This window comes from Monodelphis domestica, chromosome 8 (genome assembly GCF_027887165.1).
Source record: "Monodelphis domestica isolate mMonDom1 chromosome 8, mMonDom1.pri, whole genome shotgun sequence".
NCBI classification, from domain to species: domain Eukaryota; kingdom Metazoa; phylum Chordata; class Mammalia; order Didelphimorphia; family Didelphidae; genus Monodelphis; species Monodelphis domestica.
The window spans coordinates 57,512,196-57,525,280 of NC_077234.1; the positions used below are offsets into that span (position 1 = coordinate 57,512,196).

At 39.0% G+C, this 13,085-nt stretch overlaps 1 protein-coding gene across 1 annotated transcript in view; it reads right to left on the reverse strand.

Annotated features, from left to right (window-relative positions):
* Window positions 1-1,405: 1,405 nt before the first annotated feature.
* The window catches only part of GRK7 (G protein-coupled receptor kinase 7), a 36,988-nt gene continuing 25,308 nt past the window's right edge, over window positions 1,406-13,085 (reverse strand). The window contains exons 3-4 of the mRNA XM_001364762.4: window positions 10,039-10,313; window positions 1,406-2,564 (exon numbers count right to left, since the gene is read on the reverse strand). Of these exons, the coding sequence (XP_001364799.1) occupies window positions 2,225-2,564; window positions 10,039-10,313 (615 nt within the window). The 3' untranslated portion in view covers window positions 1,406-2,224. The remainder of the gene's footprint in view (window positions 2,565-10,038; window positions 10,314-13,085) is intronic.

The window sequence follows — 13,085 nt, forward strand, 5'->3', positions numbered from 1 at the left end:
GAGGGAAAGGAGCTGTATTTACAGCAATACTTACAGGAATTCTTTTCATAAGAGCCCCAACTGAAAACTAAGAAGAGTCTCATCTTTGGGGGAAATAACCAATGGACGAATATACATGTACCACGAGAACTGGTGAAATGGATCATTTGGGAGGAAACTGGGAAGATTTCTATGAACTGATTCAGAGTGAAAAGAAAGAACCAGGAAAGAAATTCATTCAATGACAAGAACTTCTGAGTGAAAAACACCGGTGAAAGATATTTCAGAGCCCTGATCATATCAATGCAAGGATAAATCGCAAGTGCAAAGGACTAAAGAGAAAACAGACCATTCAACAACTCTGAGGGACTAGACAAAGAATGCAAACCCACCTCCAGAAAGAGAACTGTTGGACTTGGAATGCATACTTCTTATGTGACTGTGGGCAAGTCATTCGACCTCCATTACCTAGCTCTTACCACTTGTCTGCCTTGACACAACCAAGACACAATATTGAATCTAAGACAGAAGGTAAGAGTAAAAAAAAGAAAGAAAGGAAAGAAAAAAAGCCTTTGAAACTTATAGGGCCAAATTTTCTTTAAAAATAAAAGTTTTCCATTTATTCTCATAATTCTGGGATTTCTAGAAAAATCTATGTTTGTGTGCATGTGGACATATTTTCTAGAACTTCTCTGATCTTAATTTGAGTCCAAAAGTATTTAAGGCATGGAAGTTGAAGACCTTCACACAATGCTATGAGTGTATATATAATATTGGTAAGACTGTAATTTACCCTTTGAAATTCACTCTCTTATTTGGTCAGTTTATGAATTCCTCCATTTTTCTTTTACCCCCCCTTGAAGTCACAGAGATCGCTACACTGAGAAAATGTTCAAGGAACAGAGATTCTACCACATACATATCAATTATGTTCATTTTCACTTAGCCTATAATTATTTTAAAACAAAACTCTTTTAGAGAAAGGGAGAATTCATTGTCTACATTCCAGCCAGAAGATTTAATTAAGTAACTAAAACAATGAATTACATGCCTCACCTCCCAGAGTTGTTGTGAGGATCACATGAGATAATATTTGTATAAAATATATGTAAATGTTAGCTGATATTATTATTTTTATTATTATATGCTATGAGATCGGAATTTGCTTTTGTTGAAAAATTTAAGCCTGCCATTTCAAGGAAATCTATCTTATTATTTGCTCAATCCAAAGACCTACTGGATAAAAACATTTTTGCTTTCAAGAGAGTTTTCCAAATGAATTCTTTAAAGGATTACAAAGAGGCCTGCCCATGCAATTGAATGATCTATAATCTTATGAAAAAAAAAAAAAGCTGAAATTTTTCTTTTTAAAAGGCAAAGCCAGAAAATTTTCTTCTTTTAAAGTCTTTTATTTAAACTACACAGAATAAACTTACAGAATAAGAAAAACCTGAGAGATGAAGAGGGGAAACAAAACAAAACAAAACTGAGTGTTTACCAAGAATTGCAAATGGTCATTTTCAGAACACACCACAAAGTTCCATTCTCTGTTCCAGGGACTTGGCGTAATTCATTGGGACATGATGGCAGAGCACTCATACTTTTCTAGTTTATCAAAATAAACCTAAATGTTCCTTTTCCAAGCTTTCCCTAAAAATGGGCATCTCTTCTGACTTTGTGAACCCCAAACCAAAACGCATATATTCTATCTAGTAGTGGAAAGGAAAAAGCAATTATCTAGTGCCTCCCAGGTGCCAAGTATTTTGCTAAGTGCTTTTCAAATGTGTTCTCCCTTTCAATGGGCTGACATGATCTTCTTCTAGAGAAGCATAGCCAAGTGCTGGCCTGGGAGTCAGGGGATGTGGGTTCAAATTCATAGCCTGCCACTGGCTCCCTCTTCTAACTTGGGCTCAGCCTCCTTTCCTTCAGAGATGCTGTAAGTGCTAGACTTTGATTCAGAAGACCTGGGTGTGATTCAGACCTCAGAAAACTATTGGTTCTATCCGCCATAGACAAATTGTTGAACTTGGGAGATATTTGTAAAAAACAAAAAACAAAATGGCCCTTGTAGCTCTTCTACCCACTTCCTAGGGTTGCTAGCAGGTGATTTGTAGACTTCAAAGTCATTTCCAAATGGGACCTCACAGGCAGGCTAGTTGCACCATCCGTGAAACACTCCTCATGGATCAGACCCTACCAAAGAGCTTTTCCCAGCATCGGAAGCCTCCCAGCATTGGGTCAAAGCTTACAGTAACACACACACCCCAGACTTGGAGCTTTGGCTGCCATTTGGACAGCCTGACAATCGATGGGGGTCGTTGAGTTCTTCAAACAGTCCTGTCTCTATAATTTCTTCTTGCCAAGCTATGGGAACAGCTCCTGTTGCAAATTTTTTAAAGAACTTTCTGTCTCTGTCATCGAATTCTACCCCCTTGATCTCAGAGAAGTCTTCAATGTCGGCGATGTCTTTGGCATACACCACCGAGGGGTCCGGCACAAAAGGAGGCTCGACGAGGCCAGCCTCCAATCGGGGGAAATTGATGGTTTGGAAGAAAGCGTGTTTCCTTGGATCATCCCCTTCTTGTCTGTAAAGACAGGAGACAGAGAGTCTGAAATGTCAGAAACTAACAAAATCTTTTTGCTTTGAGAAATCTTCCATCAATGTGGATTGGGAGACCCCGGAGGGTGAAGGGCGACCTTCCATCCTCCTTCTTCCTGGAAGGGAATAGAAGAAGCTGAGGATGGGAGCTTGGAGGCACAAACTCCCAAGTGAAGGAAGAGTTAAAAGAGGATGAGTCAAAACAACAACTGCTGCTTGGATGGCTATCTCCCCCCTAAACAGTAATTCTGGGTTGTTGTTTGGGTACCTCTAATGCCCTGCCACAGAAGCAGTGAGTCACGGAGGGCGATTATCATACCTGAGGGTTCCAAGAAAGACTGTACAGTGCTTTGTCCCAGATCCCATTCCCAGCCTCTGCCGGCTTAGACGTTGCAAAATTGTGAGTAAACAGGATTATTTTCTGCTTTCTCATCAGTTCAGGATGGCACCAGACCATGCAACAAATTATATGCTTTAGAAGATTTGGGGTATTTAATAACATAATGGAGACTTGTCTAAAATCTTTTAGATTTAAAAAAAAAAAACTTTTAGATGCCATTTCCCCTGGAAATGGTCTTTGAATGTCACATTCATCTTGGTTACTTGCTTTTTTTTAATTTTTGAAAATTTAATTTAATTAATAAATTGAGAATCTTTTTTCTATGGTTTCAAGATTCATATGCTTTCCCTGCCCTCTCCCAACCCCCCCCCAGCTGATGCATAATTCTTCTGGGGTTTTACATGTGTCATGGATCAAGATCCATTTCCATACCATTGATATTTGCACCAGGGGGCCACTTGGTTCTGAGTCATGTTATTTATTTAACTTTTATTGAATGTAATGAATCAAAATATTATTATTACTGTTAACATCATCATTATTTTGGCCTGGATTTGTGACTTTAATGGTGCAAAGAATTCCTCTTATGGAAATTCCCTCCACTGTTGCATGTGCATATCTTAGAAGGGCCCGGACCCAGAAGGTACTCCATATATTTCAGAGGCAGGATTTGACTCTTAAAGTCTTTCTGATTTCATGGCTGGCCTTTTACTCACTCTGCCACTTTTCCTCTTCCTGAAAAATTGATTATCTATTGATTGTCGATAATCGAAGTGATTATCTATCACTTATGACTTGTATGACTTTTAGCAAGGGCTTTCTCTCTGCTCCTTATTTCCTTACCTGTAAAACAAGGAGGTTGTAGTAGATGGTCTTGTCCAACCCTAAATGTCTCCCAAGTGTCAGAAATAGGATTTAAATAAAGCTGGGTCTTCCTGACCACAAGCCTAATATCCCCACCTTGCCTGGAGGAGTCTGAAGTTGCATTCCTTTGGCACTCAGAAAAATAGCCAGGAGATGAGAATAGCCTTGACCACTGCCTACAGCACTTATTCACCCACACGGGAAGTGGGTAAAGAGAGCTGACCTAGTCCAGGAGGCCTAGCATGGCCCACATGGTATAAACTCTTGATGTTCCGCTCAGCAGTGTTCTTATAGGAAATACTCTGGGCTCTGGGATGTGGAATCAGACTCTTTCAAAGCACATTCCATCTTTTAAAGGATGAGCTTCCTAGTCTGTCCAAGTTAAAAAGAAGAAAAAAGGAGCCTGTTTGTGATTAATCCAATCCTAATGAAAAGCGAAGATATATCCTGATGGTATTTTATTTCACTCTTTTTGCCACAAAACAACAAATAAATTGGGCCAACATCTTATACCATGCATCAAAACAAGCACCAGATGTAAAAGTGATCTTGATGTAAAAAAAGACATCATTGAAACAACTGGAGGTGAATGGAAGGAAATACATTCCAGGCTTGTGGTTTTTGAGGTAAATAAAGTCATGACTGAACAAGGGATGAAGGAGATAAGAAATATATAAAACAGAACTTTATATAATTTTTAAAAATGTACACCAGCAAAACTAATGGAATTAGAATAAAAATAGAAACTGTGTATTAGGGAAAATCTTTGAATCAGAAATATTTGTGATGTCCAAGGTGTATTGAAAGTTGACTTAAATATATAAGACTGAGAGCCTTTCCCCAAGAGATCAGTGATTCAATGACATGAACAGTTTTGGAAGACTTATAAATGACTGACAACCATTATTTCCCAATGACTAATATAAAAGAAATAAAGGTCAAAAGAACTAAGTTTTCATTTCATATCCAGCAAATTGGAAAAAATGATAAAATACAAAGTCAGTGCTGGAGAGGCTGTGGTAAGGCAGGTACAATGTCACTGGTGGTAAGTCTACGAAAGGATCCAACTGTTTTGGAAAACAATTTGGAACTTCATGAGGAGAGTGACTAAACTATTTATGCCTCTTTGACCCAACACAACCACCACTGGACATTCAAGGAACTTAGTGACAGAGGGGAAAGTCTCATGTGTCCAAATCTTTACAGTAGTAGATAGGTAGCATGGAGTCAGCTAGGACTAATCTTAGAGTCAGGATAATGGGTTCAAATACTATCCCCCCCTTCCCCCATGCTAGCTGGGCAAGTATCTTAGGTTGGTTTAACAGCTAGATGGCCCTGTGGATAAAGTCAGGAAGCTCTGAGCTCAAATCCAACCTTTGACACTTACTAGCTATGTGGGCAAGTCAATTAACTTCTGTTTGCCTCAGTTTCCTAAGTTTTAAAATGGGAGGATAATAATAGCACCTACCTTTCAAGGATGTTATGAGAGAATACTTGTAAAGCACTTAACATAGTGCCTGGTACATAATAAATGCTTATTTCCTTCCTTCCTTCCTTCCTTCCTTCCTTCCTTCCTTCCTTCCTTCCTTCCTTCCTTCCTTCCTTCCTTCCTTCCTTCCTTCCTTCCTTCCTTCCTTCCTTCCTTCCTTCCTTCCTTCCTTCCTTCCTTGTTCCCTCTTTTCCTCCATCTCTCCCTTCCTCCCTTTCTCAGTGCCCCAGGCAATACACTATGACATAAACTGAGGATGAACCCCCAATCCACCTCAGTGGAAGGAATTTTTACTTCAAGAGTCACTAATGAAACCTCAGTCCCCAGCCAAATACCCAAACACACCCACTTTGAAGGGAAGAGTATAACTGGATATTATTTTTTAAAAAAAGAAAAGAGGCTCAAAGACATGAAACATTTACTATTCTTGTGATCACTCTTTGGGCTCTTTCCATTTGAGTTTTTTGCTTAGGGCTACCCCAAAGGGCTCTTTTCATATTTATTCAAACACTTCTACTGTGGATTAGGATATCTAGAATGCAATACTTTTACATTTTGCATATTTTCTTCTAAATCCATCCCTGTTAGGATGGACTGAACCAAGAGAGCCGCAGGGTTGCCATCTACTGGAACTACTAATATAAAGTTTCCACCCTGGAGCTTGGGCTCCTATCCTTAGATCTTCCTTCTGTGGCTCAGAGTGGGTCTCTCAGCTGATTTTTGCTTTGATATAATGAAAGTGGAAGGCCTTAAGTCCCATGGAAGCCAAGTCATGTTATGGACGGCAAGGGAGTAATTAATTCTCCTGGGGATGGTAGGTCGTCTGGACTCTGGCCAGAAAAGGTCAGCCCTGCCATTCTAGAGGAGCCAGAGACCCCCACTGCCTCCTGACTGCAGGAAGAAGCACATTCTTTCAGAGGTCAAAAATACACATGAAAACTAGCTCTGAGGAGCTTTAACAGATACAGCTAGAGATAGCTGAGAGGCTTAGTGTCCTCAGGGAACATTACAAGACTAATCTTTACATCAGGCTTAGCCAGTCTTTAATAGTGGCTCTGGCAAATACTCTGGCAAAACAAGGCACAGATGGACCAGCCTTACCCTTCTGATAGGGCTGATCACTCCTAAATCCATATTCCCACCAAAACCAGGGGAAACCACAAGCTGCTTTGGGGTTCTAGAACCTTTCCAAGAATGATCAACCAGACTTTAAGCCTCTTGAGAGTAGAATCTCTGTTTCTATCCCTCCCTCCCTTTAGCAGCTAAGCCAGGGACCTAAATGCTTGCTGAGGATAAGGAAGGGGCCAGAGAACTACCCTCCCCATCTCCTCCTTCTCCATCTCCTCCATCACATGTCCAGGACATTTCCAAGCTGGGAACACTGGGGTTCTGCCTCAGAGATGCCCACCACAGTTCTGTTATTAGGTAGCACTCAGGGATTTTGTTATTCTTGGACCAGTCCCTGGCAGCTCTGCAGTGTGTGTTTTTTTTTACCCATCACTCTGAAGTTTGGTTTGGCATGAATCAAAGAAGCTATCAAGAGAGGCAGTTTCTTGATTATTATCAAGGGAGCCAAAGAGAAGATTTCTCAGGCTCATTAATCCAGTAGAATAGGTTTCAGAGAACAGACAGGCACTCTTTCCCCATTTTGGGGAAATCATGCCGAGATTAGAATGGGTCCATTTATATTAACAGGGGCTGGAAAGCACCTGCTTATGTGTGAAGTCTCTGCTTGAGTATAATGTGTGGCCAGTGAAGCCCAGCCCAGATGTCAGGATCATTTGGGAGGCTGTGTCTCTTGGAAGCACTTCTATCAGAAACCTCAGAGGTTATTGTTGCCCTTATCCTGCTGCATTTTATGAGCCACGTGATAGAAAGATACACACGAATGCTGGAGTAAGCCTGGCTTCAAGCCTAAAAGCTTGCCATCTTTTCTTTCATTAGAACACATCTATTTATCCTCATGAGGTAGCTGAGTAAGGTGTTAGGAAATATTCCTTTGTTATCTGAAGAATAACAGCAGGTCACAAAGTAGGACCAGCTTTACAGAAAGCCTCTCCCAAAGACCTGGGTTTTTATCCTTTAAAAAAAAATGTCCAAAGGCAGCCCAGAGAAGGTCACTTGGATCCCTGGCACTTTGCAGTCTTGGAACATGCTCAGGTTTTAGGAAAACACTTGCTTATGCTTTGTTATTTGAATGAAACTTTTTTTAAAAAAGAATCAACGAGGATCTGGCCTGAAAATGTTGGAGGATATGTTATTGAGCAGCTGTTATTTATTCATGGGGCTCCCTAACTTCACAAACAGTTTTTCAAAAGAGCTACGGCAACAGATGCTTTGTAGCATAAAACTCTAAGATCAAGCTTGAGACAAGAATCATACTTTAGGATAGCATTTTCCTTGATTATTTTTACCCATTTTCTAAACTAAGGAGACCAACAAAATGTATAGTTCCCAATGAAAATTATAAATTTTTTTCAGTTGAAAGGGGCTTTGGTGATCCTCTAACCCAGGTCCCTCATTAGTGAGGTTTTGAGAAAAGTAAGTCTTAGAAAGAAGAATCAATCATTATCTTCCCCAAAGGCATCTTCTTAGTAATCTCTAGCTTTGGAACTACTCCTTTGGAATTGCTTTCAGAACCAAGTTAGGCTGAGGAAACAAAGCTAATTGCATCCTGTTTTTTGACCTAAACCAGTATAACCCAGCCTTATCACCCAGTCTATTCCTTAGATTTGCCTCAAGATAATTTTCTTATTTCAAAACTCAAAGGGCAAAGAATTGTTACTAAGGCTATAGAGAAGAATGTACTAAAGCCTAGGGAGGTAATTCTAAATGAGGAGTTCTGAGCATTCTGAGCAACAGCAGTATGGGTAGAATAAGTATACAGCCCCCCAAGAGGAATACTTCAAAGAGAACCACACTAAATTGGGGGTGAAAGCATTGTTATGATTGTTAAAAAAATCAGACACGACTTTAATGAAATAAGTACATGAAAGCAGTAAAAGAACACAAAAAGATAAACAAAAACCCTGAAAGATTATAAAATGGGGGGGGGGGAGTTTAATGAAGCAGTAGATTGATCGAGGAATAGAATGGGCTGGATGGAGTACAAAAATGCAGTTGGTAGAAAAAAATAATACAATAACAACAACCCAACAAAACTTTGAAGGGATAGGGTATAAAGGGCATTAAAATTGTAAACACAGGCTCTAGATTTGAATCCTGGCTCAGGCATTAATTTTCTGTGTTATATTGGCCAAGTCACCGAATCTTTTTGGGTCTTTGTTTCTTCATCTGTAATTTGAAGAGGTTGGATGAGATGACCTTCAGGAACCCTTCCAGTTTTAAATCTATTCTAGTATATATTTTCAGAATCTCAAAACCAGTCTCAACAGTAGAAAGAAAAAAAATTAATCAAACTATCCTTTTGTAGAAGATTATCTAAAACATACCACCAATTTTGTACCTTTTTTTTTCTTTTGGAATATATCTGGAGTTTGTTTTTTATCTTAAGGAACAATACAATTCACTCATTCTCTACACATTGTACAATCCAGTAACATATATATATGTTATATATATAACAAAATAAGTAACAAAATATATAGAGAAGGTGGTTTGATCAACAAGCACCAATCACCCAACCAAAAGGCATTTACTACTATGGGTCAGGCATTGTGCTAAGTACTGGGGATAGAAAACAAAAACAAACACAATGCCTACCCTTAAGAAACTTACATTCTAATGAGGGAGACAACATGTAGTGTCATGGCCCCCTGAGGGAGGTAGAGGAGGCAGCCCATGCCTCAGAAGTTCAACTCCCATCATCATTTTAACTATCATCTCTCCTCGAACCCTGAAGAAGACAGCCCAGCATTCTGAGACCAAGAACCTTGGGTAGAGCAATATGTCCAGTCCACTGTCCATAGCTATCACTCTGGGTAGCTTTGAATTTGCAGTCTGGTGACTATTCCAGCAGGGGCTATGACTATCTTTAGGTGCTGAACATCTAGAAAAGAAGGTTCTTGTCACCAAATTCACTGGCACTGTAAATGGTTCAACATCAGAAACTGATACAATTTTATCAGTGGAAATCACATGAACGAAGAGGCATTATTCTCTGCTTTACTGTTGTACTGTAAGAACCATGGGAACCTTTCCATTTGATGGTAGCTGAAACCTCCTATATGGATTGTCTTCTCTATTAGAAAATGATCTCCTTGAGAGGAGGGACTAACATATTTCTATTTTTTATCCCTGGGATTAAAACAGTGCTTGGCACATACTAAGTCTTAAATGATTTAATTATTAATCCATTCATGTACCTAAATAGATATATGCCTCTATAAGATATACAGAGACTAGATATAAGGTAACCTTAGAGGGGAAGGCATAGAGATTGGAGTGTGAGCTGGAAGGGACCAAGATTCTGCTAGCACTGACCGCCCAAGGCAATACTTCTAAAGATTTTGGTTTCATCAAGGTAGATATTCCTTCTGTCAATGCAGAAAGCTACCCTTCTATGACTCTCGTCAAACGTTGCCATAGTGGAAAAGGTCATCATCATTTAGCCAGTCTCTTTCACACTGACCCAGGTTGGTCCTTGGACCAAAGATACGACCTAAATAAAATGCATCACTGCTTACTGACAAGGTGTTTTCATCAATCCAAAGTAGCCTCAATAATAATTAATTTATATTATAATATAATAATAATAATAACAATAATGATAAACTAGTTAACACGAGTTACACAGCTCATGTTTACCTGCTTCCTAAGCGCTGCTCTGCTTTTTTGGCCAGGAAGAGACGGCAAATGTCTTTGGCTTCTTCTGTGAAGCCTTCGTGTTGGAATTTGACCTCCTGTTCCAAGGTTCTCTGCTTTAAATCTTCTTTGCTGACCTTTTCCTTGTAATCTTTGAACGGCGTTCGCCCAGCCACCATTTCGTAAATACTACATCCCATTGCAAACCAGTCCACAGGATAGGAATAACTCTCCTCTTCCTTCAGGATTTCTGGAGCCATGTAACCATGGGTTCCAGCCTATAATGAAAGGGGAGGGGAAAGTTTTAGTTTGATTAATTTTTGACAATTATAATAAACTCTTGATTATTCAAGGACTACTCATCCAATTAGGCAACTAGGTGGTTCAGGGGAAAGAGCACCATGTCTGAAGTCAGGAATACCAGAGATCAAATGCAACCTTGGACTTTTACTAGTGCTATGAACCTGGAGAAGTCACTTAACCCTGTTTGTCTGAGTTTCCTTATCTGTAAAATAAACTGGCGAAGGAAATGGCAAACCACTCCAGGATCTTTGCTGAGAAAACCCCAAATGGTTCACAAAGAAAAATGACTAAAAACAAAAATCAACCAATCTGTGAACTTTTCTGCTACTCAAAACCTTATACCTTTTTGTTGCCCAAAATTAAGGCAGTTCCATATTAATTATATTCCAGAAGAAGAGATAAAAACTGAAATCAGTCAATTTTACTCCCTTTGGTGGTTCTCCAGGAAAATCCTTGCTTGATATCTCATGGTGGCTTGGGAGTGTTCCTAGTTTCTTGAATTCTATTCACAAGAATAACTCAGGCATACAGTTCTGTTGACTTCTGCCAAGTATAAGACTTCTAATATGGACTTGGAAAAGGACCACATGTCTGTTGTCCAAAGACCAAACCTAGCTAAGATGGGAGAAGCTCATCACTTGTCACAAAGCTAGTTTGAGTATCCATTGGTGTTCAGATAATGGCAGCTCCCTCTTATGGGGTGTTTTAAGTTTGTAATGAGGGAATATTTACAAAACAGAGCAACACCTAGAGCCTAATAAGGGCTTAATAAAGTCTTGTTCTCCTTCCATCAATCAAAGGGGAATAGGGGCGAGGGTAAGAGACTGTGAACTGGAAGAGTTCTCCAGCCATCTAGTCCAATTCTCTCTTTTCCCAGTACCATGAGGCCTCTCCAGAGAAGTCTTGTCCAATGCCCTCAGGAGCATCTTTGGGGGATTTTAATATTTTGCATATAGTGGGGAAGTAGGAAGAGCTGCTCATCTGCTATCCCTTGATCTCACTACATGGGATCTTAGGTTTAGAGCTGGAACACTATCTAATTAAACTCCTTCATTTTAGAGAGAAGGAAATATAAGGTTAGACCATCCTGTAGCTAGCAGTTACTGGCAAAGCCAATCCTGATAACTTTAAATCTGGGGCTTCTTCTCACCAAATCCCATTTCCCCCTTTTTAATACTCTTATACATGTCATAGGTTATATCTTCTATATACTTCATGTGAACAAATCATCTTCAGTAATATGCTGTAGCCTACTTACGTCCATTTGACTTTCCATTTTCTTTGTTTGTTTTTAAACCCTTACTTTCCATCTTAGAATCAATACTGTTTGTGGGTTCCAAAGCAGAAGGGTGGTAAGGGCTAGGCAATGGGGGTTAAGTGAATTGCTCAGGTTGACACAGTTCGGAAGTTTCTGAGGCCAGGTTTGAACCCAGGACCTCCCATCTCTGGATCTGGTCCTCAATCCACTGAGCCACCCAGCTGCCCCCTTTTCCACTGTTCTTTTGGTAACCTTCACTCCAATTCTTTGGAGATCACCAGTGCTATGTTCTTTGTCACTATCTAACCTTAGGTATTTTAGCCAAATAGTGCTATGATAAATATATATAAAGAAATATATAAAAACAAACATATACAAATACAATAGTACTATAATAAATGTAGTTTGAATGCTTGCATAGAGACAGAAGACCCTTTTGTGAAGACCTAGACAAGTGCTCTACTTGAATTATATTCTAAGATTTTCCAGAGTTAAAAAAGCATGTTTTCAAATTTAATTTTTATTTTGTTTTGTTTTTCTCAATTATATGTAAACAAAATTTTGTAATATTCTTTTAAAAAGATTTTTTGAGATCCATAATCTTTTCCTCCTTCCCTTCTTTCCCCCCTCCTTGAGAAGGCAAGCTATTTGATATAAGTTATGCAAAAGATTTCCTGTATTAGCCACATTGCAAAAGAAAACAGAAAAAAAAGGCATGTTTTATTGGGCCTTCCCCTTAAGACTTACCTTGGTTCATGTAATTCTGATTCTTAAAGTACAGCCTGATGGGTTACATCTTGAGGTCTTGTCTGGGTGTATTTGATTTGTGTGTGTGTGTGTGTGTGTGTGTGTGTGTGTGTGTGTGTGTGTGTGTGTTTTAGCTAAACTATTTGTTCCAGGATAGCTCGTGGGATATCATCACATGTTTTAATTATGAAATATACTCAAATTATATTTTCACCAGTACCACATATAATCTTTGTATGGCATTCACCATTCTAGGAAAAATTTCTAGGAATTATTGGTGGGGGGGGAACCTCTGTGTCAACTTCTAGGTCTTAAAGAAAGCTATAAAAAATGGGGACAAAGTCAATCTGATGATACAGCTTTGCAGATCCTCAGACAACAGATTTAGAGTTTGCTTCTGATCTTTTTCTTAAAGCCTTTCCAGTTTGGTAGAGTTTTTGAAAACTTAGTCACTTCTGCACCAAAGTGAAGGATCAGAGTATAACTTTAGACATATATCATCTATCTATCTATCTATCTATCTATCTATCTATCTATCTATCTATCTATCCATCCATCCATCCATCCATCTATCCATTCATCCACCTATCCATCCATCCATTTATCCATCCATCCATCCATCTATCTAGCTATCTAGCTATCATCTATCTATCTAAAATTTCTTCTTCCTCATATATATACTTGATTTTTATAGATATTTATATATTATAGATATTATATATTTTTATAATTTATATGTATA